The sequence below is a fragment of the Paramormyrops kingsleyae genome, chromosome 15, assembly GCF_048594095.1.
Source record: "Paramormyrops kingsleyae isolate MSU_618 chromosome 15, PKINGS_0.4, whole genome shotgun sequence".
NCBI lineage: Eukaryota > Metazoa > Chordata > Actinopteri > Osteoglossiformes > Mormyridae > Paramormyrops > Paramormyrops kingsleyae.
In genome coordinates this window covers 23,117,179-23,144,533 of record NC_132811.1, presented here as the reverse complement: position 1 = coordinate 23,144,533, position 27,355 = coordinate 23,117,179, and the positions used below count along the sequence as shown (strand labels likewise).

Genomic DNA, 27,355 nt, shown 5'->3' with positions numbered 1-27,355 from the left:
TGAGCCATTGTAACATCGCTCTCACGACAGCGTTCCACTCTGAGATGGAGGGGAATCCCTCATTCATGCTATTTAGGATGAGTAAAACCCTGCTACGTCAACATTCATTGGGTACAGTTCTTAACAGCACTGAATAATACTGATTACTAGCTTATAACTTTCAAATGACTTAGTGACCATATTGAAAAAAAAAATGGAATTACCATTCACTTGACCATTTTGAATTCCACTATGTTTTACTTCTAACGCTTATTAGGGGTGTGAAATTTCTATTGTAAAAAAACTACATCTTCAGCAGGTCCCTCTTCCTCTTGAAACTTTGGCAAACATACCCATGCACTTTGTCACAAAGAAAAACCATAAAAACCTGTGTTTCCTTTTTCTGGGGATGGTCCTTTGTCCTGGCACTGTCCTCTGCCTTGCTGTGCCCCTCCCCCCCCCCCCCCCGTCTCTCACTCATCCTTAACAGCGATCGTCCTCGTCACTATCGCTAACCGGCTGGCAGCCAGCAGAGCCGGACTGACCCAGGCGTTTCTGAAAATGCCCATTGTGGACCTGCCACGTGTGCCGGAGCGGCGGCGCCGAGCTGATGGTGTTGGAACGTCCCAAACTTGTCGCCATTGCAGCTTCGAAAGTGAGAGTCTCCTCAAGCCCACTGGAGTCCGGGCTGTTGTACTCCTCGTGCAGCGGCAGGTACGGCTCAGAGATGTAGCGGTGGGGGGTTGAGAGGTGACTCCCCTCTTCCCCCTGGCAAGCCCCAGAGGCTGCCCCTCTCATCTGCCAGGAGAGGTCCTCGCTCTCCCCACCTTCATGGGTCCGTGGACTGTTCCCGTTGTCTGAGGGCATGCAGAGGTGGGCACGACACACCAGAGGGGAGTACGAGATGTGGGGGCGTGGCTGCGAGGGCGTCTGGGGCAGCTGGCGTCTGCTACGCGGGGTGCCTGAATCGGGAACCAAGTTGTCCGAACTGTTCGCCTATGGAAAATACGGGTAAGTCCGTCACTGTTTAGTATAGACCCACAAGGCTGAAGAAGGTAGGAGTGACTGAAGACATGGAAAAGTAGTATGAAAATGGAGGACATTAGGACTTGAATCAGCAAAATTGTCTCCAGAAGCTGACTGACTCAAAGCCACCACCGACCTGTCTGTGCAGGACGCCAGCCCGACCCTCGCTGGGCGACCGTGATTGGCTGCGCGACCGTGATTGGCTGCGCTCCCGTGACTGGTGCTGGCTCCTCTCCTCTGAGTTGCAGCGTGATGTGTCTGGGGACAGCAGGTGGCGCCGCTCCTTAGACCGCCCCCGTTCCTTGCCTCCGTGTTGCTGGTGGTCTGCAGAAACAGTGATGAAGAAAGATGAATTCAACAAGACTGCTTTGCACAGTAGCGAGGTATTAGACAGATCAGGGCATGAGAAACTGGGGACGGAATATTAGCGGTAATACATCCCGCAGGAAGTACAGACATTAAGAGCAGCAGCGCTGATAATGCAGATGAATGGTAGACTGACCGGCTCCCCTGTAGTTCCTTTGCCGCGGTCTGTAGAGGCGGTCAGGGCTGACCCGTTCCAGCGAGTACTCATCCTGCCACAACCCATTTGCACACTGGTCACCGACCGTGGAAAATGAGCGCTTCATGGAGCCACGCTCTGTCCCCAGCTGCTACACAGATGAAAAAAGGAACGGCTGTGAACTCAGGTCACCAAAACCACAAATTTGATGACTCCATCATTAGGAGCTGTTGTCTGTCTTTGTAGAAACTGTCAGAATCTGGAAAATGGATCAGGAGTGGTGTGGGTACCATTTGCAAAACACTCTACTCTCCAACACCAGGCTAGGGACCATACCAAGGGCTCTTGTACTGCCTTTGCATTTTATGAAACTCTACATGTCCAACCTACATGAAAGGTTCAGAAGAGATATATATGTGATCGTACCTGTGGTTCTACCGCAAGTCGGGGCATCGAGGAGGCACGGATAGATACTCCCCTCCCCGGTACTTCAAGAGGAGCACCCTGTCTGATCCTGGGGCAAAGGAAGTGGTTAATCTCTTTGCACTCCGGCACCTATGGTATCAGAGAAAGAAAGATAGAAACAGCTGTGAAGACTGGGGCAAGCATGGAGTAATACCATAAAATGGCCAGGAGGGGGCAATCACTGCTGGTGTGACATGTGGGTAATGGACTTTCTACATGGACTGTAAAAATAGTGGGACTCCAAGTGGCTCAAGTTGCTAAGATTGTATGCTTGCAATATTTCTGAATATGATGTCCATTCATACATCAGGCTAGATGGAACCAGAGATCTTCCGAAAACATCTATCCATCCATCCATCCAATTGTGAAGCCCTCCCTCCAAAAAAAGAAACAAATGGATTTTTACACATCAGACGAGAATAAGGGAAGATGATTAACACACATATAAAAGATTAGGACAGAGTTTTTGTGATGCAGTTGGGCATAATATCATTACAAACATGCAGTAAATAAATATAACTGGACTCTGTTTTGTACTAAAGTATGTTTTGGACACATAGTATACATAAGAAGAAGGCAACCTGCTAAAAAGACATAAATACCAGAGGGGAGCCCCTCCACTAATAAAATATAATAGACATCAATACTTCCATATCAGAGAAGCACCACAAAGCAATACGACTCAACTAGGACTCTCTCTAGACCTCATGCTGTTTGTCTTTAAATCTTGTATCGCTGTTCAGTTTCCAGCATTCTGACCTTGTCACCAGACCACCCATAAAAAGCTCAAAGTGCTCAGTCATGACATAAGCCAAAAGAAAACTGTAGACAAATTACAGAGGACAGAATTCCATCGAGAGAAGATTAACGATGATGTGATAGGCAAAGAAAAGAGAAGGAGGAGAGAACTGATGGCAGAATGAATAACAACTTCAGAGCAGTTAGAAGAGAGGATGTCAGAGGGACCAGTACACAGCCAGGAAACCAAATCCCAGTGGAGCAGCAGAATGTATGCTGTGGTCGTATGAGACCCAGTGTTCCACTGGGCTAATAGAACATGTTCTACTCTACATCAGTAGTCTGCTGTCTGCGGGTCCCCAAGGACTGGTTTGAGAAACACTGCACTACATGATGGTACAATGGTGCTAATTACAACAATAACCAATAAAAAATTCTGTAAAGAAAGGAAAATATTAGAAACAATTTTTTTAAAAATCCTGCATCATTGTTTGGACAAATAAAATATATAATGACCAAACAATTTTGAGAGAAGTTCAGCTTTTTTGGAATTTTATGCAAAACTATTATATCATGAAAAGTGTGCTAAAATATTTTAAAATATTTCGTCTTTGAAGATATTTATAACATTTTAAGTATTTCTTAAATATTAACTTAACAATTCATATTCTTTAACAATTTCATCACTGAAGCACTGAAAGATGAACTGAAGAGTGTATAATGATCTAGATGGGTCACTTTTTTAATAGTATGGGGTAGATTTATTATTAATTTAAAAAATGAATAATGAAATAGTACCGTACACCATCCATAGCGGTTTTGGTGCTGAGCACATGATTGGGACTTGCAAAGATGGGTTAGCTAGCCTGTGATATTCTGGGCCTTTTTGGAACAATTGTTTGGCACAAGATCATGTGACAGTGTTATTCCATGAAGCTGTCTGGGGTCTCTTCCCTACCAGAGAGTAGTGGTGCTGGTGATGGTGGAAGTCACCCTTGTCTTCCACCTCGGGTGTCCTGGGCTGCACGAACATTTCCTGAGGGGAGATTGGGCTGAGGGCCACAAAGCCGCCTCTGGTCCTAAAAAGAGACACCAGGGCAGAGAAATTCAGATATTTCAGGATTCAGAATTCCTTACTCTTGTTTGGTGTTAGATATTCATGTACACCACTCATATTAAACACCTTTTCGATATGTGGTTTGTGTGAAACCTGAAATCGAGAGCGGTTCTACTGAGCTTTGTACCATATGACTGAAATCTAAGACATGACAGGTGTATTGATGCTAGACTGGAGAATGAAGAAAAATGAAGAGTAATAGTCCTGTGTCTCACGGGATATATCCATTCTGATGAATTTGCATGCCTGGTTTCACCGGTAAGACTCTGGCTGTTCAATAAGAGGACACAGTCGTCTTATGTGGTCTGGACCCACTGCCTCACTAACGAGGCAAAACTCATGCGATGTCAGACATCCTGAGGATCATCTGCATCAGCTCATTCAGAACTTCTTCCAAACTAAACTTATACTGGTGGTTTCTAGCAACAAAACAACAATCAGGTAGAGGTGTGCTTTGATTCCTCAATATCTTCAGACCATTAAAATACCATGTCCGTGGAGTCCAGAGACCCTACTGAGTAATAATGTGTCCATTTTTGGGCAAAGACGTATAAGTGAAGAGCAAATATGGGCTTTAATTAATAAACAATTACAGGGCTGATCCAGCATTGTGCGATATGAAAGGCAGAGCTTTGGCACTGGTGAGGATGTCCTGAGGAAGTGAGGATGCGTCCATACGCTGGAACATTGGAGCATGTTTCTGTGGAAAATAAAAGTAGCGGTTAGCTTTGGTGGCTGGACCAGGAGATCAGAGACCACCTAAGAATCATCATATGGATATGCTCAGTTTTGTATGCTCTAGTTGCATTTCAATTAAAAAGGGGCTCCTATAGCACTAATGAGACTGGTGTGATTGCAAGAAGGAAACCATAGTGGATCTTCTACCTGTTCTTCCAACTGCTGCCTCAGCTTCTTGGCTTTGCTCTGCTTGTAGTAGTCCATAATCATCATGGCCGCATAGATCTTTCCAACTGTCATGTCGCTGGCTGGAATGCCGTTAGTCATTGAAACCATGTTAAGCTTAGAGATTAAAGATGTCAGCAATAAACATGAAGTAACATAAAGCCAAGATATTTGTTTTAATATCTACATAGTACACCAGTTAACTTCTTTCTAAAGAATCCTCAAGGCTACTATATGGTAGGAGAATATAATGGCTGAAGATACAAATTCCCCAGTGCTGTTTTGTGTACATTTATTGATTATTAATTATACACCATATTTTTGTATAACTGTTTTTTTGAATGATAACTTTGTAGTGAACCTTTATGTATAGGAACAAGCAGGTCCAAGGTCTTCTGGGAAAGATGTGGCCAAATAACACTGATCTCCTTCTGCAGCTCAACGTCCATTTGGCCACGGTCCTCATCTCCTTCACACCAGAGAGAGAGAGAGAGAGAGAGGGTCAAACACTACTGAATGTGACCAAATACCATTCACTGTACAGGATGTAACTTCATTTAAACGCATCTCACTTAAAATTCCACACATAAGTACCAGAGGGATCACTGTGTTCTAACTGAGCCATTGATTTCTGGTGAAGCTCTGCTGTTTATGATCTGTGTTGGTTCTGGGTGCTGAATTTGGTGGGCGCTTAAAACCCTCCTTTCAAATGTCTTTCTTGTATATGATTACATGAAATAGAATTTCTTATTGTCTTTTTGCATGGATGGCTCACTGTTAATAATCCATAAGTTAGTTTGAAACCTTTGGGGTGGTGAAAACATCCGCGCAACATGGGGACTGGAAGATGGAACGTGGGATTTTATTTGGTGCCCCCGCTGCCTTGTAGGCGAACTAAAGTACAACCAAATACACTTTTTCTCTCTAATTTAAACAAGCAAAGGCGTCTGTTTCAGAGAAACAAGCTTACTTTGCACAACTATCAGCTAAGAATTCTTCAACCTGCTGCATTTCACAGTTAGACATGACAGAAAGGACACCAAGCTCATCACCCAGCACTGTTTCATACCTATAGCTATTTTGATCTTCAAGGCGGTCCGGATGAGAGCCATCAAGGTGGAGGTGAAATGGACCGACAATTCCTCGTCCACTGGCATGTTCATGAGCATCAGCCGCTGGTGACATTCACACAAAGGGAAAATTGTGAACTTGACAGAGGCATGAAGACTAAACCAGCTGTCAGTGGTTAGGAGCACAGATGAAGGAACAGGAGCGCTCGCAACGGGAGTATCGCTGCTGCATTGTTATGAAGATATTTGTTGTAAAGACAACAAGAGCAGAAGGGGAGCAAAAACTTGCAAGAGACCTTGAGTTGTTTTTGAAGTTTATAGAATGACTGTCCTTCTTTTTAGGTGTTTTGCTTTCTGCAAGGTCTCTCTTAAAGAAAATAATTTCCTTTAATATAAAAACTGCTCTCATGCGTGACTATAAAAACATAAATATTGCCATTCAAGAAAGCTTACAGAAGTTAACACAGTCTGAGTACAGGCATCTGTGTTTCTGTACAGTATCCTACTAGATAACTAGCAGCAATCTAAGAAGCTCAAATCTTCACAGTGCAGCAGGAAATATTATTATTGTCACTGGACCATTTTTAGACATACAGACCTCATCACAATCACAGATCAGCATAAGGAAAGGGGCTTTTTACCACACAGCATGCTGGAAAGGAGCGTGTTTTCTTTTCTCTAACGCCAAGGTCATGCACATAGCAAGATTATGGAGAGCCAGGCAATGAGAGAGAGAAAGCAGCAAACACATAGCCTTTGGGATAATGACAAGGAATTGTGGCTTTGGGAGAAATACTACTGCATTTGGACTCTCACAAACATGGCTCCACGGGACTATCATGAATGTCTTTCTTGTTGCATATAGTGCCTGGTTACCATGACGCCCCTTACAAATGAGGGGTTCGAAATACCTTACACAAAACGAGCCCCAAGTAAGGGCAGCACAGCTGTAGCAGGACAATCACATTGCCACTGTGCTGCAGCACAAACACAAACTGAAAACCATATATAATAATGACCCAAAAATCCAGCAAAATTTAACTCAAAATTACTCCAATTTTCTGTATAACAGTACCCCTTGGAACAATCTTCCACTGGCACTGAGATCGGTGGAATCAGCCGAACAGTTTAAATGTAAGCTCAGGGCGCACTTGTTTATGATGGCCATTGGGGTTGTTTGGCTTTGTGTATTTTTTGTTTATGATGGCCATTGGGGTTGTTTTGCTTTGTGTATTTTTTGTTTATGATGGCCATTGGGGTTGTTTTGCTTTGTGTATTTTTTGTTTATGATGGCCATTGGGATTGTTTGGCTTTGTGTATTTTTTGTTTATGATGGCCATTGGGGTTGTTTTGCTTCGTGTATTTTTTGTTTATGATGGCCATTGGGGTTGTTTTGCTTTGTGTATTTTTTGTTTATGATGGCCATTGGGGTTGTTTTGCTTTGTGTATTTTTTGTTTATGATGGCCATTGGGGTTGTTTTGCTTTGTGTATTTTTTTGTTTATGATGGCCATTGGGGTTGTTTTGCTTTGTGTATTTTTTGTTTATGATGGCCATTGGGGTTGTTTTGCTTTGTGTATTTTTTGTTTATGATGGCCATTGGGATTGTTTTGCTTTGTGTGTTTTTTGTTTAGGATGTTTTTGCTTTCGTGTCCAGTACTATGTGATGCTCAACTGTGAAACAAACTATAGAAATACATATATTTACTTAATTGCATACTTGTCTTGTAATAGTAGTGATTTATTGGAAAATGCAATCATATCTCTTTGTATTTGACTCACAGACACAGACTCAAACCTTCATCCTACTATCTGCTCTGAAAGACCACTTCCAGCCCACATCCGTGCATGTATATTGTTTTGTTAGATAGCAGTATTGTAATTACTTAAGATTAATTTAAATATGGCTTAATTTGTGCATTCATTTCAAGCTGCCCCATTCAAAGCCTTTTTTCAAAGACTCTTCTTGGCACAGTCACTCATTATCAGAAACCTACTGGTTTGTGGTGTCATCGGTAATTAAAAAGTGTCCTTGGCAACACTTTTCTAGACCTACTGCTGATTTAATACAACTTTATTGTTAATGTAAATTAACTGAACAATACAAACACGAAGACTTCCCGATATGTAAAAAAATAATAATAATAAAAATGTAAAAATTAGACAAACAGTAATACAGGAACGATTTAGACACACAGCCCCTCTGTGTATTTTTGCATGACCCCTTTTCCACCAAACAGAAAGCAGAGCTCAGCTTTTCAGAAGCGATTCACGGACACTTTATTCCTCAGTCTACCTTATAAGCCACTTTGGAAGGACATTTCTTGCCGAGGCCTAGCGGGGGCGACATGTTGGTCAGCATCTCATACATGTCAGTGTAATGAATGCGCCCACTGGGGAGATGCCAGGGAGCAATGCAGATGAGGAAGAGGAAGAACAGGGCAGGCATTTCCAGGGGAGAACCGAGGAGGGGAAAGAACATGGAGGAGGAGGAGGAGGAGGACAAAAACAGGAGGGGAACATTGGAAAAGGGAAGAAATAACAGAAAAGAGGTTATTCACAGCAAGTTATATAAAAACAGAAAAGAAGGGAAAGAAACCAGTCAAATGAAGCATTGTAGTCGTTCTATGCAATTTCTGCATAGAAACCAAAGGACAAAGACCTCAGATTGACCAAAGGAATGACTGACCAGCCCATGTGACCTGGGAGCTCATCCCACCTGCGCTAACATGCTAAACAAGCAAGGCGACACGGCAGGGGCGTTACAAGCACTGTCCCGCCCCAGCCCTCATCAAACCCCAAACCTCAGTTCATGACCAATCATGCCCAAGGTTCCCAGAGAGATCAGGGTGCAAAGCCTGATGACTTCCAGTATCCGAGCCAAGTATCTGAGTCCTTGCGTGAGGCTGGAGACTCCCTGTATAGGGAAGCCTCTCAGTGACAATCGCAATGTGAGAACTGCAGGAAATAGTGAAGTAAATATGAAAGGGTGTCCAATCACACAGTGTTATACATTAAAGTATTTCAAGCTTTAGAAATGGATCTCATGTTTAGGCCCCCCAGTATTCAGATGTGCTCACAATGTCCCCCTCAGTATATATTTTAATTATAGCCTTGGTCCCGCCCAATGTTGATTCTATGGCATGGTCAACCTTGACTCATTGGAAGGCCAACTCTTTGCACCACAAGGCCACATCTCAGTCATTCCTTGGCCTGGAAAAAAAAACAATTTCCGAACAGTGCAGGTGAACCAATGGAAGGACTGGCGGGCAGAGGAGCGGGGCAGGGGGTTTGGAGGCACTGGGTGCTGAGGCTGAGGGGGTGGCGGGGGGAGTTAGTGGGGAGCCAAACCTTGCACGCCACCCTGTAGGGGCAGTTCTTTCCAAAGCCCAGAGGAGGCGAAATTGTTCGCACTACTTTGTACATCTCCTTATAGTGAATCCTTCCACTGGAAAGAAAACACATAATGTTAGGGATGCAGGGTTTGCCCTCTGCTGGGCAATGCAGGAAAGAATGCAAATTCTTCCTCGGCAGCTGGATCTGCAAAGTGCCAGGACAGAGGAAAAACAGCAGGACACAGCAGCACGATGAGCTGTAACCACGGCCTGCATCACCTGTGAGCATCTATCCCCAGCCGAGCTCTATCTGACTCATGCCTGTACCCTGCCATCTGCACTGGGTTGTGTACTTCCTGTTTGTTTATTTATTTGTTTGTTTAATTTGGGGGGGGGGCTGTTCTGTTGGACAACAAATATCCCCCCTTGCGTCATGGATTAATAAAGTTTAATCTCCACTGTGTGAGTGAGCAGTCTGCTGTAGAAGCGTTTATTACTATCACCTCTAAACTTACTCTATGGTGTACAAGCACTGCAACATCATAACAGCAACTATAACAACCATCTTGTAGCTGCATAGACAGTCCCATGTTGTGGGTGGGGGGTCTGGAGCCTATCCCAGGCAACACAGGGAGTAAGGCTGGGAGATGGGATGCCAGCTCATCGCAGGGCACGTACACACACAAAGAAACACGCTACAGGGAATTCAGAAACGCCAATTCACCTAACTGCACGTCATCGAACTATGAGAAATGACTGGAGTGTTTGGAGGAAACCCATGCAAAATGGAGGGAAGACGGAAAGTCGACACATGCAGAGTGGCCACACTGCCAACCCTGGAGGTGTGAGGCAACAGTGCTGCCCACTGAGCCACCGTGCTGCTCATTGACGCTCTGCCTTTAATCTGACATCATTCGCCAATTTATAGCCCTGGCAGTTCGATCCAAGTGCCATTCATACTTGAGAAACTGCAGGCTCCCTTAGTCAAACATGTCCTTTGGGTGGACATATGGTCCGATGTGTACCATACAGGAGTGAGAGGGTGGGGGCTCACAGCACGTTGCCCTCTCAGGCCCAGATAACTGATGGTGTGGTCCCACAGAGAAGGGAACGCGTCCAATGAGGACAAGAGCCCAGATGCTGGACTGTAGAACCTACTGCCGCTGACCTGCTTGCAAGCTAAATCCAAGCCATGTGGTGAGCAGAAGTTCAGGAGGACACAAGATCAGTATCATTCCATGAGACCTTCACTGAAGCCCCAGTCAGATGTCCACCAAATTCATTTATATTAGTGACAGTGTTACATAACATTCATAATGCTTATGCTCATCTCATATTCATATTTTAACAGGGTCAGATTTGGCAACAGACCCGTGATAGGATTTCAGCAAAACATATTTATTTTGGATTTTCATAAAATTATGTGCGAAAGCTAGAAAAACACAAATCTGAGAAAACCATAGCCAGATTCTAGGATTAGATGTAGAAATGAATGTGCTTTACAGGCAGTCCCTGGGTTAAGAATGCCTGACTTACTGACATCTTCTACTTACGAAAGGAAGCATGAAGCCTACATTAAAAATTTGGGTTAAATACAATGGTTCATAAAAACAAACGCACTGTTTTGTGCTGCTTCTGAACACATTGCACAGCTTCAGCAGTTCGTTGGTTTGAGGTACATTAGTACCGTACATAGCTACTTTTACTATTAATGCATACTATTAGCAACTTGCCTATTATTATTATTATTATTATTATTCCAACTTACCTATAAATTCAACTTAAAGACAGACTTAGAGAACAGATGTTGTTCCTAACCTAGGGACTGCCTATACTGATATTCAGCGAAGATGCATGTTTTATGATAAAATATTTAATTACAAAACTAGTGATCAACTGATATCAACAAGAAAAATTTGGAAGTTGTTTTAACCGGCAAACATGAGTTTGTAGTGTTGAATCACTGAACATTGTTTTTAAAAGTGTTTATAGACAAACATATGCAAGAACCGTGTTAGCAATGCGAAAACATTAAAGAGCGTATTTGTTACAGTATGGTTTAAGTAGGTGGTGGAGAAGTACAACGGCATCAACCAATGAGGCATGATTATTTTAATGAGGCGGTGACCCACCCTGCATTGATGCTGGCATACAGCATCATGTTTAGGGTATATTGTGGAAGGTAGTGGGATGCTGGGATGATATGACGACATTACCATGCTGCACGGTCGTACTCTCCCCAAATGCGCACAAACTCGTCCAGGTGATGTGGACCCAGGATGGAGGAGTCACGGGTCAGGTACTCAAAGTTGTCCATGATCACAGCCACGAAGAGATTCAGCATCTGCAGTGAGAGGTGCCATTACTGATCATGATCTTAGGTGTTTCTCAATATGCATACTTGACAGTACTTGTATTCTTGTTCCAATACTCAAGAACAGAAGTAAAGACGAGGTAAAACGTAAAAATCCACGGATGTCATTCTTGCCCCGCCCCAAATATCAAGGATACATTGGTTGCATCCTCACCGAATGAGACCAATGCCATGATTCACTGTGCCCCAAGTGCGTTCTTGGAAGGCAAGTTAATAAGAGAGGTCTTGCCAAGACCACAAGTACAATCTTCATTCTTGGTATTGAGAAACACCCCTTCTCTAGTGCACTCTTTTCATTTGCCTGTATGAGCACGCTCACCAGGAACGAGCTGAAGAAGATGAAGGAAACAAAGTAGAAGTAGGCAAATTCTGTGCCGCAACCCGTGTTATGGTCAGAAGCTTCAGATGTGCCAGAAGCATTGAGACTTGACTGAATCGTGCTGTCTGCCTCACATTCTTGACCACCCAAACAGGACAACATGATCTCCTGCCAAGATTCCCCAGTTGCACTCCTGTAAGGAAAGCAACACAACAGCCACAGACACCAACAGAGCCTCCACGTTAAAACCACAAGAATAAATGTGTTCATTGATACATACTCAGGCTAATCCCCCAACCTGAACAACAGCATCAGTGCACCGAAGAAGGTCTTGAAATTGTTGTGCCTGTTGATGGTACGGTCGTCTCTCAGCTTGATGTTTCCAAACACCTTCGGTGACATTTAGAAAGCACTCGAGTGAGCCCGTTGCACAAAGCGTGACATTAGCAGCCATGACTGCAGTAAACTAAAGGAACCTAGGCCAGAGCTCACCTGCATTCCAATAATTGCATATATAAAGAACAGCATGGCAATGAGCAGGCAGACGTAGGGAAGAGCCTGTGACAGGAAGACAAAGATACTGTTTCCAAATCTCCTTTGAGACAATATCATTGAAATGGTTCTTGATGGATGTCTTGTACCACATGTCATTTGGCAGGTTTGGCTGTCAGGCGAGGGCAGCTCACCTTGAACGACTGAACGAACGTCCATAGCAGGATGCGTATGGTGTAGCCCTGTCTCAGTAGCTTGATTAGCCGGGCTGCCCGGAAGAGCTTCAGGAAGCTCATGTTGAACATTTTCAGCGACTCGGGGGTTGATAAAAGGCACAAGACAATTAATTTACCCAAAGAGGTGGAGATCAGACATAGAAAAGCATGCCTGTTAGATGCAATCAAATGCCAGCATCACGATGCAAAGTGCTAAAAACTTACCAGCCAATCAACCACTATTTCCGTAATGCTGCCAAGTACAGTAATAAAGTCAAATATGTTCCATGTGTCTCGAAAGTAATTCTGTAAAAGAGGAGGCAAGCTGTAACTGTGGCAACTGGGGTGATTGACAGTATGAATTTCTCGATGAGGCAGACAAAGGGAGCGGCTCTTTTTTCTGTATTCCTCGTTGAGGATCCAACTGTTCGCAGCAGCATTACCACAAAGCCAAAGGCCAGAATCTTCAGGATGCACTCCAGGGAGAAGAGCATAGTGAAGGCTGTGTTGAGGTGCTTCAGCGCAGCTTCGTAATTCATCGGTGCCAAATAGTACTGCAGGCAAGAAGTGGAAGGAAGTGAGGGAGCAAGAAGGTTAAGAGTCACACAACCTCCGCCTGAAACAAATCAGCAGCATAAAGTATTGCAAACGGTAACTAGGATACTGGGGACACCTTTGGGGCCATCTGAGAGGGACATTCACCCTTTTAGTGTGATTTATGGCTCTGTGTAACGCCAAGGGTCCCATGTGCGCTGAGCCAAACTGGCCTATAAGCATGAACTAGCACAGAAGGCATCCCCTCACATTAACGGCAGGGAGAATTTAGGCTGTATCTGCCACACCGTCAGAGGTGTAAGTCTTCTGTGAGATGCAAGGAGAATTAATGAGGGCAGGTGAAATATCAGACAGGGGGTTCAGATCATTATTTAATAGGCACTGACTCATGGTGTCTGACCAGACTGTCTGACTCAGTGTCATTTCCAGGAATGATTGCTTGCAGGAGAGCGAGCGAGAGAGAGAGAGAAAGAGAGGGAATGAGAGTAAGAGGGCAGGAGGGAGAGAGAAGGGGAAAAGCTGCAACTGGAGACTGGAATAACTTTGCATTTAACTGATCTTCCCGGTGTGGGACACACCTTCAAACTATATAGACTACAGTATGTATTAGCAAAGGTAAGCAAAATTGTGGGAATGGCTTCCATGTTGCACTGTTACAAGGACAAATAGAGTGAGTGAGAGAAAGGTAACTAGAATATTCTTACCTTCATCATCAGGACGACCGTGTTGAGAGCGATCATGGTCAGCACGGTGTACTCAAAAGACGGGGAGACTACAAAGTGCCACAGTCTGTACTGGAAACTATGCCTGTTCTGAGGCATATAGCGAGTCAGCGGCTTGGCACTAATGGCGAAGTCTATGCAAGCCCTCTGAGAACGACAGAGAGAAGGAAACAAGCGGAAAGACAAGCCTTTAGCTGGAACAGCACAACTCAAATGGCCTGTATCTGACTGTCATGTGAATGCATCTGTTCTCGGAAATGGCACGCATGCACACATTGATGCATCTGTGTCACCAACAACAAAAAAACCACACAAATGCCAATCTGACCATCCTCATTCATGTCGCATGGATGTCAATTGGATACGCAGCCGATCTAGGATCACATATAAAAGTCATAGGAAACTGAGAAACACCCCTTGGAAAAGATCGGATTTTTGTATCCACATTAAGGTAAAAAATCAGATTCAAGTCACTTCAGCCTGGTAATGCGAATGTAGCCTTAGACCATGTTCGTCATAGACTGGCTGAGGGAAACTCTTTGTAGTTTCAATGGTACTTCTCCAAACTATGTCATTGTGACTTAACAACATGCCAAAGAGTGGTTCACACTGTGATGTAAAAGTGCGGAATCAGAAACATCTCGCTCACATGTGTGCTTCTGTCTGTGGGAGGCGGGTGGCCTATGAGAGGATCTTTGAAACTCCTGGGAGACGGTCAATATTTAAGGAGGGACACTTCCTGGAGGGAAGCCCTGTGATCCCAATGAGTTTCCATGGGCCTCCACATCTGAACATTGGAGGAGTTCAACTTCAAGCCACTGGTGTCATTTTTATGTAAGTATAACATTCCACCAGCAAACCATAAACATACACAAACACACTATGATGTGCCGTGGATTATACTTTTAAAGCCTCCTTTCAAAAATGTTTATTCTCTGTGTTGTACGATTCTGTCAATGTCCAACTATCCATCCATTTTCTGGAACCACTTGTCCTGTTCAGAGTTGTGTGGCGTCTGGAGCCTGTGAGCACAAGGCAGAAAACAACCCAGAATGGGATGCCAACCCATTGCAGGGCGCAGTCACACACCTATGGGAAATTTGGTATCTCCAATTAACCTCATTGTTTTTGGACTGTGGGGGGAAACCGGAGTACCCAGAGGAAATGCCATGACGGAACAGGGAGACTGTAACCCAGGTCTCAGGGGTGTGAGACAACAGTGCCAACCACTGCATCACCATGCTGACCCATTTGTCAATTTTCCAAAATTTCCAAAATAAAAACAGGTCTTTACATTGCACCAAGGAGACTGCCTCTGTTTGGTTAAAGACACTGCTGACATAAACAAAAGGCAGGACACATGCTGAAGTTCAATTTTTATTGCAATATAAAGCATTGCTTGCTTTTATGATCCTTTTCTACTTTGTGGTTTTTAAGGGATTCCTGGTATGTGGTATAGGTGCGCATATATAGAAGCCGTTTAGTAAACACATATATTATTAATTTCTATATTAAAGATGCTCCGATCAATAGGCCATCAATCATTATCGGGCGATATTCCTTTGAAATAATTTGATTGGCGCTGTATATAAAGGCCGATCAGAAGCGCCGATCAGATGACGCGATATAAGTGGCTAAAATGGCATCACCAGTCTTCCTATATAAAACGGGGACCATCCATTCATTTCTATGAGGAAAAACCCTAAACCCAATAACGACACCCTAACCCCTACCCATCCCTAACCTTAACCGTAGGTAACCAACCCAAATACAAGACTTTTGGCATTTTTTACTTTTTTTGATTGCATTCACAGATTTTTATAAAAGTGAGGTTATCCAAATGGGGACCTCAAAAGATGTCCCCAAAAGTAGGGAAATTTCAGGTTTTACTACACTTTGGGAACAATTTGGTCCTCAAATGTGATCTATGCAAGCCCACACACACACACACACACACACACACATATACATATAGTGTATATACTGCATATATAAAATGTGCAGAAACAATCACCTCATTCTTCTCTAAACTGCACTCCTCCATCATCTTGTCCCCTTGCTCTTGGAAGGTGATTATGATGAGGGCCACAAAGATGTTGACGAAGAAGAATGGGAAGACCACAAAATAGATGACGTAGAAGATGGACATTTCCATGCGATTTCCCCGGCTGGGACCCCGGTCTTCCTCCGTCACATCTATAGAGTGCTGCAGGACCCTGTATCAGACGCGAGGTAGGAAACCACCTTTAACAAGTCAAACTGCAACATGAGATGGGTCATGACTAGAGTTTTGTGCACCTTGCTCTTCATACAAAATGATGGAGTCACTCACTGCGGCCAGCCTTCCCCAGTTGACACGGTAAACAGGGTGAGAAGGGCCCAGATGATGTTGTCATAGTGGAAATCATGTCTTTTCCATTCCCTTTCCTTTACCTGCTTCTTATCCTTCTCATAGTCAATATAGAAGCCCCTGTATGACACACAATGACAATGACTTGGATGAGGCATTTGACAGAACTCAAAAAGGACACAGTAATACAGGAAAAGAGGCGTCCCTACAAAGCATGCAAACAGACCTCAAACTGATGGAACACGTCTGGGACAAAAAAGAAAGGAGACCTCTTAAATCATGGAGCCTATTGATGCATTAAAGAAGATGAGTACAAGACCACCCAGTTGGTATTCAGGAATGAGTATAATTTCTTTCACGATGCTTTGTGGCCAAAGGCAGGCTAACACAATGTTCAATCACTTTTGATTCATGAAACGTATGAATAGGACAGTAGAGTCCTAAAGGATGTTGCACCATGTGTTTGAAAGCAGGACATTTGGATGGATGTGATAAAAGACTCAGCAGGCACCTACTGGCAGTCTTTCTGTGTGTCCTTAGACCCATCTGTGCAATAGAAGAACTTCCCCTTGAAAAGCTGCACTGCAATGACGGCAAAGATGAACATGAAGAGCTTGTAGACAATGAGGATGTTGAAGACGTTCTTGAGGGAGTTCACCACACAGTCAAACACTGCCTACAAAGGAAGCCAAGGAGAGAATACAGATACAATGGGAAATAGGTGGAGAAAATGCAGTCAACTGGGAACATGGATATTATCTTACATACTGAATGTGAAGGCAATTTACATCGCAGTTTTACCACTGTAATAAGGCCATTAGGTCAGAGTTCCATTGAAACACAGACATTCCGGATGTAAAGGTCTAGGCTCTTATCATAAGTGATTCATTCTTAAATCAAACCACTCCTCTCTAAGAGGAAGTAATTATATATTTAAAAAACACCGTAATGAAAACCTTCCTAAATCAGCAACTGGCCAATAATTCTTTCTCTCTTTTTTTACCAGCCCCTGCAGCAAAAATGAGCAATTTTTCCAACTCATGATACTAATATCAGCTGAACTTTGTTCAATTAGTAAGTCATCCTTCTCTTCATTTCCTCTATATTCAATAGAGCCTGCTTTGCCCTGAGAGGAAAGGGATGGGTAAGTTTGGGGAAACTGAGGCCAATTAAACCTTCTTTGGTTGCTCCAATTTATTACACTGTCAGTCTCTTTTTAGTTTTCTAGTTGATTATACAGCCCCCATATGGAGAAGATAGAAAGCTTCTTTATTTAAAAACAATATAAATTTATGAAGCAGTGCACTCACTTTCCCCACATTTATACCTACAGGGCCATTGTAGTCTGCCTCAATTGCTAAATATTGTTCCCTGTCATTTCTGCAGCAACCTTCCAGACGGTGAACATTTCCCATATCAGCTGAGGTCAAGAATCACTGAGGATCGTATCTCAAAGGTGCCAAATGGATTATTACATATCCTCTTTGCTGCAGCGAAGGTGCTTATCTGCCCAGTGTTAGGGAGGTCCCATGTGGACTGCACCTGACCATTAAAACCCATAAAGAAGACATGCTCAAAAAGTACCTTGAGGACACATGGTCCAGCTTGGCCTTTAGTTTTTTGGATGGTAAGGTGAAGCTTTAGATTCCAAATCTAGTGGATGGTTTTGCAGGAAACACTAATTACCTGCTGGTTTTGGCCACATTGGTCACACTAATCACCCAGTGTTTGCATGCAGACTGCATCTCTGTGATGTCTCCAGAACAGGGAAGATATTTACTAAGACATTTATAAATTATTTAATAGTTTCAGTTTCAGGGAATGGCATGGTGCTAAAATGGGTAAGACATGAAATGAAATTAGGTAAACTGGCATTTCTGTAGTGTGTGTGTGTGTGTGTGTGTAGTCCAGTTTCCTAGTCCCCATATGGGAAAACTCTATTTTATAAAAATCTGTGACTGCAGTGAAAAAACTAAGAATGCTAAACTGCAATATTTTGTTTGGTTACTTATGGTTATGGCTAGGGCTGGGTAGGGGTTAAGGCTGTCATAGTTAGCATTAGCATGTGTGCGTGTGTGTGAGTGTGCCCTGTGATAAAATTGCATCATATCCAAAATGTTACCCTGTCTTGTCCTCTATTAGACCTGGGATAAGTTCCATGGCCAACCCAAAATGTATTTTGTCCTAAAATACTCATTTTCTAAATGATTAGCATTTATTTGAATGGACACCAGACAAGCCATTAGTCAGATGTACCACAATACCCATTACATAGCCATCGTCTTTAGAATGACATTAATATTCGGATTTATTCAATTAAACGATCGGTACCACTTTACCCGAAAGGGGTACATGTAAATTAATGAACAAATATAACAACTGAATGAAATACATGAACCGTTATGACTGATTAATGACGATTGAATATAAATCAATACATAACTAACACTAAGTTTCTTAATACATTAAGTAAGAGTGTACTACTGCATTATTTGTGTCATCTCAAGTAAAGTGTTACCAAAAGATCTGATGGAGTAACCACTGCAAATATATGAATGCAACTGTCTTTGTTGTAGCTTGCTCTGAATTTTGCTATTGTTAATGACATGTATATTACCATACCTAGTGAATCATAGTCCTTTAACCTTTCATTCACACAGTCATTTCATTCCTCAACACGATTCAGAAGCCGTCCAGCCTTCCAGCTTGACTGTGTTGCCTGTAAGCTACGCCTACTGTACCTACTTGAGCACTTTGGGAAAAAACAATTGGTCCCTTGGGCTTTGAATTTGTGAGATGAGGGGGTGTTTTTTTGTTTGCTGTTGTGGAGGTGTGAGCTTTGTCTCTAAACATGGAGCTGGGCAGAATGAGGCTGCTACTTTTGCATGGGGTTTTATGCATCTTGAAGGCCTACAGAATGAGAGGTGATGTGTTTTAAAGCTGTAATCCACCCAGACTAGGCAGAGGCAAGTGGTGATCCTCAGCACCCATTACTATTCCAGTGGAACTCATCCTGATGGTCCATCACAGAATGGCAGGAAGGGGCAAAGACTAGTGTCTTCAAATCAATAACTTTTTGTAAATGAAATCCTTTGAAGCTGATAAAACCATATTTGTTTGACTTTACATATTGTATGTCATCATGTTACTGATTAATGTTTCTAGGAGCCTGGTCCATACATTAGCACCGTACCTTAAGTTTGGGAAGTCGCTTTATGGTCTTTAGAGGCCGGAGGACACGGAGGACACGAAGAGACTTTATAGTCTTGATGTCCCGACCTTTGCTATTCCTGCAGACATTGATACACAATCAAGTAGATCCACCTTTTGCGTGAGAAAATATTTAAACCCATCCATTACATGGATGTGCATCTCTATTTCTATGGCAATGCAATAAACACCTCAATACACTGCTAATGGTACAACACATTAAAGATTCAAGTTAAGCAATTACAATTGCAATACAATGCGATTCACCCCTATTGCAATGCAGTGTAATGCAACACTGTGGTTGGTATAATGACCCCCAGAAACATTAATAACACAATAATACAAAATTAATAAAGAAAAATGATTTCACTCACTATTCTACATTAATACATCGGATTTTACTGCTGCAAAGACATTACAAACGATGCATCCCAAGTTCATCCCATATTGTATCAAGTATACACTTTTTTAATCAGGGCAGTCGCATCGTAAACTTTTATGCCGGTGCACCGATGCGAATCGGTGAATCTTACCATCCCTACTTTGCTAAGCTATGGTCATCAAGATTAGAAATACACAGTAATCCAGAAATAACCATTGAAGATAAATCAACAAAAGTTTTGAGAAAGCCTTGCTATGATTGCCGATTTTCAGGGAAAAAAAACAGGTTATGTCAAGTTAAAAAGTTAAAAAGAAATGACAATAAGAAATGGAAAATGTTTTACCCAATCACGTTCCTGGAAGGTACGCAGCAATAAAATCAGAAAGAATAAGAAACAGATAAAACGTAAGCAGTTATTCACAGACCAGAGCTCAATTATGAACTGCACTATAAGAGTTCAGCTTCATCATGACTTTCTGTAGCTTATGCAGTGTCTGTAGCATTAGCAGGGCTTCCACGTGCACCTCAGTCATTCAGAATCCCCTCAAACTGCTTGCTGGATGCATGCACATCAGTTGCAATGTGCAATGCACATTGGTTCCACATTGAGGCAATGACATTCCGGAAAGTCGGGGGACTCACGTTAGAGCAAAAGCAATCAGAGCTCCGACCACCACAATGAAGTCCAGGATGTTCCACAAATCACGGAAGTAGGAGCCTTCATGTAGGATCAAGCCTTGGTCGATCATCTGTGGACATGGAATGCAGGCTTACATTAGCTAACATTCAGCCTGTAACTGCATCCCAGCCAATGATAATAACACATACATAAAAAATAGGTTCAACAGATCAACTAGAATCTGGGTGCTGTCTGGAAATCATGACCGACACCTAAAATATTAATCGAAAGAAAGGAAGTTTGTGATAAATAACTATATATGGTGCATATTGAACTTTCATTAAAAATTAAAAACAGCTGATTTTGTTACACAGAAATCATTTCAAATATATTTGAATATTTTAAATTAAACTCAAGTAGGTCATTAAAAATATCCACTTCCTCTGGAAATCAGCACATACAGTTTTAAGAAAAAAAATATCTGTATATTTGAATCACCCACCTTAATTATCATCTCAAAGGTGAAGACCCCAGTAAAAACATAGTCAAAGTAGCGCAAGACCTGCAAAATGCAAAGGGGAAGCAGTCATTCAGTCATGCATCTGGAGCAACAGGGACATGTAGCACTAAATTTGAGAAAGTTCAGATGAACTCTGCAAAGCAGTGCAATGGTTTTCACTGAGTCCTCCCAAGTTCTTCAGTTACTGCTTATAAAACCAGTCCTAATAAAGGCCTTTGCAAACCAGGTCTGAATTTTATGTGTGTTTTTTAATTTGTCATCTGATAAAAATCATTACGCACAGAAACCTAGTCCGACTCATTTAACTATTATATAATTGTGAAAATTCACAATACAAGACAAAATGGAGTTGTCAAGCAGTGAGGATGATTCTGTGGTTGTCTCACTTCTCATGAGTTGGAATAAAATAAAGAAAATACTGGATCTATCAATTTCAACTGCTGATACGGGAACTGCGGAATTATCTCCATTGTTTCACAGTGTAATTTAGAATGTCAGTGGTCCAGTTTGATAAGCTGCTAACAATACTGGGATCATTCCAATGTCCGTGACCCAGCTGGTCCTGACCAGCAGCAGGCGGTATGTTTAAGGTAGACACACACACACACACACAAGTTTAATGGCCAATCCAAATTGTGCCATTGGAAAGTACACTCAAGGTGATCGGCAGATATTCAAAAAAATTAATGACGGACGAAAGGTGTAAATTTGGTGTGTTAACGTGATTGACAAAATGTGAGGTATTTATTTTTAAACATGTGACAATTTTGGACAAAAAATACAGACTTGAAATGGCCTTAAATCAAGTGTTTGCATGTTTTTGTTGCAAAAAGCAGTCGATCTCCGTGTAAAATTCACTTTTGCTGCAGCCCTGAACAGCATAAGTGGGTGGAACGCAAATGGATGGATTCACTGTGGAGAACTTTCAGTATGTACTCCTCACAAATGTAGGAACAAGACACTTCAGTTCCTGTCTGAAAAGCTGGAATTGGCTACTGGCGTCTTCTGTTATTTAACTGTTTCCATGGCAACGGCAAGTATCCATTTCAGCACCACAATCGTCATCTTCAATGCTAATGACGATTACGGTAATACCCATTCCATTCGTGTCTTACACTAATTGTCTGTCACTGTTCGTCTTCATTTTTTGCCCCTCCCACCCCCCCATCTGCTTTCTTATAGCAGGTGTTCAGCTTTTCTCTAGTTTTCCTCCTCGTAATTTCAGTTATCCTGTTGAGAGTCTCCCATTAAGTCCTGATAGGGGCCTTTAACAAAGCCCATTAACTCAACTGTTATCATGGCTGAGTTGATTTGAGCAGAAATTTCAAAACTTGCGGTAATTTGATTTCATCCTGCAGTGGAGGGGGTATGTTTCTGTAATACCTTAAAAATGATTATCACCATTAAAAAGAGTATAAACCATTTGCATTAGGCCATAACTGCATATCTCCTTGGTTTTTAGAGGGAAACAAGACAGCATCCTCGAGCAATGACAGCTCTTCAGAAACAGAGATGGTTGCACAGATAGCCGAGGCACGTCCTGTATGAAAATGCTGGGGTGAGTGCTGGCTGGCTGGCTGGGGCGCTCACCTTGTTCCAGTCGGAGTTGGTGTGCACGGGGTCTTCGGCAGCCAGGGCGATGCTGCTGGCCGCGATCACCGCCAGGATGCACATCTCAAAATAGCGCAGGTTCACCACGTAGTGACATGCTGTCCGAACTCTAGGGGCGTGAAAGAGAGGAACAGAAAACTGGCCAGCGGCTCAGAGAGGCGCTGGCTGATTCAAGATCCCTAATAGCTTCTGCTATGGGACCAGTGAGCAACTCACTTGACCCAAATTGGTTCCAAGAGACGGTAAAACTAAATGTGAAGCAGTTTCCTTGCATGAAAGCATCTGCCAAGAAACCGAGATAAAATGAAGCCAATCAAGCCGGAACGCACTGGCTCTCACTGTGAGAATGTGGTCGGGCATGTGGCTGTGCGTGGCCAGCTGGGTGTGTCATGTGTGCAGAGCCTGTGGGGTGATTCTCCGCAGAATGGACCCAGATCGTCTACGAATGCGACCTTACGGGTTATCGGGTTTAAAGATGAACATGCTGTTGGGTGGGGCAGACTTGGGCGGGCTGGAGCCCTCCTCGTCCTCCTTCTCAGATTTGGCAGTCTCCACATCTTTACTGTTCACTGCAAAACACAAGGAAGGTTCATGAATTGCCTCGTCCAATTCATGCAGTGTGCAGTGTCGCCTATCTGACACAGGGATAGGCAGTATTCTTGAAATTCGGATATTCTTAAGGGCACATACAAAAGTTAATTACAGATCTTTTTTCAGTGCTTAAATAAAAAATGCTTTGATGTTTACCTGCTGCTACACTGCACCCTGCCTCACACCAGTGCACAGGCTCTACAGGACTGATGGTTCTCACTTCTCAAAGCAAACCGCCCCTGACTGGCGACGGTCGGAAATAACTCGGCCGTCGTTTCGCGATATCCCATAAAACACCAACCGAGCCGAGACGAGAAAATCTGGGCGTATGTGTGACATATATCACTGCCATCCAAAGACTGTCTGACCGCATGTGCTCCATGAATAGAGGCCCTGTCCTCCCTGAAGATGCTCTGAGGCGAATAAAAACACTGTTATCTGCAAGGCGCGTCGCTAAAAGCCATTCGCTATCGTTTACCATTAACCTACTATGAAAAATGCTAATAAAATCATACGAAAAGGGAACTCGGCAGCAAGGAACTCATTTATTTACAAAATACTCCCATTTCAGGCTTAGAGGGGGATGGGGCAGGTTCCTGCTAATATGAATGAGTCTGAAACAAGACAGCTTGGTTCACAAACAATGAAGGAAAACAACAAATAAATAGAGACTGATACATTGTAGCAGAGGGGAAATGAACTAGTAGAGAGAGATTACTGGGCTTGGGGCTGGCGTCACTGGTTCCTAGGTTACACAGGGCCAAACGAAACAGAAAATGCCAGCGTAAAGAGGGACAGGTGGAACCAATCGATACAATTAAAGAGCTGGAGACCCTGCCCCTCTGCTCAGGGAAGGATCCCAAAGCGCTCCTGGGAAAAAACACCTTCCAAGCATGCAGGATGAGGGGGATTCATTCACCGCCAGCCCAGGGATGCAGGTCTGCGTGGCTCCTTAGGCCTCCTTGTCAGGAACAAGAGTGGGATCGTTCATCCCACCAGAAAACACCACACTCCAAAGCAGCCACAAATTTGTACTGTCAGCTGTCAGGGGCAGGTTCAGTTGTATTGTTTTACAATAAAAATATCCCATCCATCCATTTTCTGAAACTGCTTGTCCTATTCAGGGTTGCCGGGGTTCGGAGCCTATCCCGGGGGCTTTGGGCACAAGGCAGGGAACAACAAAGGATGGGGCGCCAACCAATCGCAGGGCACACTCACACACCGGCCACACCTATGGGCAATTTGGTAACTCTAATTCACCTTAGCATGTTCTTGTGCTGTGGGGAAGAAAAACTGGAGTACGCGGTAGAAACCCGGCGACAACATGGGGAGAACATGCAAACTCCACACACATGGAGCCACACCAGACACCTGAACCCAGGTCCCAGAACAGTATGCCAGCAGTGCTAACCACTGCACCACCATGCCACCCAATTAAAAAGGCAAAACATAATTAATCAAAAATATCATTACTCTTAAAATCTTTCAGTTATAGGTGTTTTTGGGTCCAATATTTTGTTATTATTTCTATTTTAGAGTACATTAATCTCTGAAGTAGTTTTAATGTTTGCATCATTAACAGATACATGCTGATATTTTTTTAATCTATGCCTACCTTTCATCCTCTGTGGCTTTAATATACCAGAAATTAATGTGAATAAATGAGTTATAAATACTAAAACTCCTGGGATTAGCGTAGCGACCACTGTGGATCTCATCCAGTGAAACACACTTACTGATATCTGAACACCAGCTGGTTTGCTTATCAATACTACTGGCTTTTGGGTATGTGGGAGCTAAAGCCACAACTCTGATACAGGATCCATGATCTTCAAAACACTGCCACACAACACCATGAAATTTCTCACTAATGAGTGGCGCTGGTAACATACTACTGACTCAAGAAAAAATATTATATCTGACTGCTGTGAACCCTGGCCAAACGTTGCCTTTATACACCATAAGGACAATGAAAAATCACACTCACTTCAACCTAAAGCCAGCTGCTGACCTACAGTACATCCTGAACATGATCATTTTCACGGGTGAGTAGTGCAGTCCCTGTTTGATGCTGTAATTGTGACCAGTGTTTCTGCAGGCCGCTGTGTAGCGGCCATAAATCGATAACTCAGAGCGTGCCCCTACCCTTGTGCCCAGACGGACCCCCAGTATCCACACCACAGAGCCGGGGAGGGGAAGTGGGCTGTCCGAATACCTGCGATAGGGGTCAGCTCCAGGGCTGGCTGAACGTCGGTCACCTCGATCACCACGCTCGTGTTCAGTGGTGACTTCTCCTGGTTCAGGCTGTTCTCAGCTTCAGCTTGGCCCTCCTTCTTGACAGTATCCCTGGGGATCTGCAGGTCCGTGTGCCCTGTGGCCAGGTCCCTAGCTGCTTCGCCATTGTGACCCGGGGAGTTGTTCAGGTTGGGCTTGGGTTTGAGGGAATCACGGCAACCTGGGGACTCCAGACTATTCAATCTGGACACAAAAAGATGAGCACTTTTCTATACTAAGACAGAAAAGACAGTTATGCATTTCTGAATGTGGCATGGAAGATCGAAAGCATCGATCCATCCATCTTCATAGACAGATGTACTGGTGAGGGTCACGATGAGATATGAAAGCATTTTTTATATATAATTTAAATAACGGCATATATATGCAAGACACAAAAACACATACTTTTTGTCTACAAATGTCATGTAATATCCCAATGCAGTAGCTGTAAGACGTTTTAGGAGATTTACAAAAAAAAAAATAATAAGGAAGAAATAGGATCTGATGTCCTCCAGAAAATGTGAATTGCCTTGTTCAGTGCCATCAAGTGGACAGTGGAGCTCACTGCTTAAATCAGTAATAAACCACATTTCATTTTCATTTCAGAATGAACTTTGCAGCTGAATAAAAAGGTAGTATGTACAGTACTCCCACTGGAAAGACACTCTACTGAAGATGTGTCACTAAGGTCAGCCTTTTTAAAAAATACTAATCGGTGCATTTCTGTGTTCAGGCAACCCTGACCAGGGTAAGTGGCTAGATGATGGATGGATGGACATTTTAGTGTCATCGCTTGGTGAGGTTAGGGTTCCTGAAGGTGCCCCGGCCTCTTCTTGCAGGTTATATTAAAGCACAGATCTGGAAATGTGCTTCTTGTCCCGTTACTTTTGGGATTTGAACCCATGTCCCTCCGCACCTCTTACCCATTTTCAGACTCTCCTCTTTCTTGCTGCCTGGTGCCCCCATCACTGGCCGCTTTCCAGTCCTCCTCTTCCGTGTCGCCAGCATCGCTCCGTTCCTCGCTGTGGGGAGAGGGCTTCTCGGTGCCAGCTTGTGCCTCCCGGTGCCGGTGCCTCCTGGGGCGGACGCACGAGTCCGGGGACAGCGTGTCCCCTAGGGGGGGTCGAATCTTGCGGGCCACTCGCTGCCTCCTCTCGCCATTCAGCCGGGGGCTCCGGTGAACGTCCAGCGGCGCGTGGCAGTGATTCCCCACCTTCTCGTCCGGCGCCGGCAGCTGTGCCAAGTCCGACTCCGCGGGCACGGGAAGGGTGACTTCCACAGGCAGGGGTGAGTCTGGCAGCAGCATGGTCACGGCAGTCGGGTCCTCGGTTGAGGGCACGTCGCTGGGCATGGGGGGCTCGGGCCCCTTCAGCGCCACGGACCTGGGGGGCTCCTGAGAGCCATGCAGGCTGCCCATGGGTGTGGGGTTATTGTGATGGGGGCAGCCCGGGGACGTGTCCTGGTCCTCTTTGGGGGTGCCGTAGAGCACCTCTCGATTCGACATCTGCCGATGCCTCCGTAGCTGGCTGGTCCTCTGTTCCCACACGGACATGGTCATGCGCCTTCTCCTCTCCCTCCTGGACATGAAAGAGTTAGAGGCATTGAAGGACTGGCCCCGGGGGCCACGCGACAGGCTCTCCGCCGCGGCCTCCATAACGTAGGCCGGCCTGCTCCTGTGTATGGCTCGCTTTCTGTACAGATAGGGCCTCCTCCTGCTGCTGAAAGAGAAGGACAGACACAGCGTCAGTCCTGTGCCGCACAGGCCGTCACACATCATCACTTTAAAAAGGTCAACGGCACAGCATCCTCTTAATGCATTTCCTAATGCCTTCCTCCTCAAACTGCGACCCACCCCTGTATAAGCGTTTCAGCATTTAGCATTTATAGGAAATTTTCGCAGCGGGCCGCGTGCAGGGAATGCCCTCCTCAATTTGAATCGACTCGAAAAAACAACCCAAAACAACCTAAGGCCTGGTGGCATTTC

At 43.9% G+C, this 27,355-nt stretch overlaps 1 protein-coding gene and 1 long non-coding RNA gene across 3 annotated transcripts in view; one reads left to right on the top strand and one right to left on the bottom strand.

The window, feature by feature from the left end:
- Positions 1 to 436: 436 nt before the first annotated feature.
- cacna1ea (calcium channel, voltage-dependent, R type, alpha 1E subunit a) overlaps positions 437 to 27,355 on the bottom strand; it is a 131,443-nt gene continuing 104,524 nt past the window's right edge. The window contains exons 20-47 of one of the 2 annotated variants that reach the window (XM_072699682.1): positions 26,295 to 27,089; positions 25,310 to 25,572; positions 22,961 to 23,072; positions 22,483 to 22,612; positions 20,875 to 20,934; positions 20,396 to 20,502; positions 19,355 to 19,451; positions 16,677 to 16,837; positions 16,144 to 16,281; positions 15,826 to 16,027; positions 13,794 to 13,958; positions 12,978 to 13,088; positions 12,760 to 12,840; positions 12,514 to 12,633; positions 12,320 to 12,385; positions 12,126 to 12,217; positions 11,828 to 12,020; positions 11,351 to 11,478; positions 9,151 to 9,247; positions 5,800 to 5,905; positions 5,092 to 5,199; positions 4,713 to 4,813; positions 4,421 to 4,527; positions 3,669 to 3,789; positions 1,934 to 2,062; positions 1,508 to 1,658; positions 1,142 to 1,329; positions 437 to 975 (exon numbers count right to left, since the gene is read on the bottom strand). In XM_072699682.1, coding sequence (XP_072555783.1) covers positions 463 to 975; positions 1,142 to 1,329; positions 1,508 to 1,658; positions 1,934 to 2,062; positions 3,669 to 3,789; positions 4,421 to 4,527; positions 4,713 to 4,813; positions 5,092 to 5,199; positions 5,800 to 5,905; positions 9,151 to 9,247; positions 11,351 to 11,478; positions 11,828 to 12,020; positions 12,126 to 12,217; positions 12,320 to 12,385; positions 12,514 to 12,633; positions 12,760 to 12,840; positions 12,978 to 13,088; positions 13,794 to 13,958; positions 15,826 to 16,027; positions 16,144 to 16,281; positions 16,677 to 16,837; positions 19,355 to 19,451; positions 20,396 to 20,502; positions 20,875 to 20,934; positions 22,483 to 22,612; positions 22,961 to 23,072; positions 25,310 to 25,572; positions 26,295 to 27,089 — 4,642 coding nt within the window. In that variant the 3' untranslated portion in view covers positions 437 to 462. The remainder of the gene's footprint in view (positions 976 to 1,141; positions 1,330 to 1,507; positions 1,659 to 1,933; positions 2,063 to 3,668; positions 3,790 to 4,420; positions 4,528 to 4,712; positions 4,814 to 5,091; positions 5,200 to 5,799; positions 5,906 to 9,150; positions 9,248 to 11,350; positions 11,479 to 11,827; positions 12,021 to 12,125; positions 12,218 to 12,319; positions 12,386 to 12,513; positions 12,634 to 12,759; positions 12,841 to 12,977; positions 13,089 to 13,793; positions 13,959 to 15,825; positions 16,028 to 16,143; positions 16,282 to 16,676; positions 16,838 to 19,354; positions 19,452 to 20,395; positions 20,503 to 20,874; positions 20,935 to 22,482; positions 22,613 to 22,960; positions 23,073 to 25,309; positions 25,573 to 26,294; positions 27,090 to 27,355) is intronic. The other variant, XM_072699681.1, reaches the window with a different exon arrangement.
- Positions 16,762 to 17,598, top strand: LOC111844636 (uncharacterized). The gene is made up of 3 exons (XR_002838440.2): positions 16,762 to 16,882; positions 17,168 to 17,235; positions 17,548 to 17,598. It is a non-coding gene; the product is annotated as an uncharacterized lncRNA (long non-coding RNA).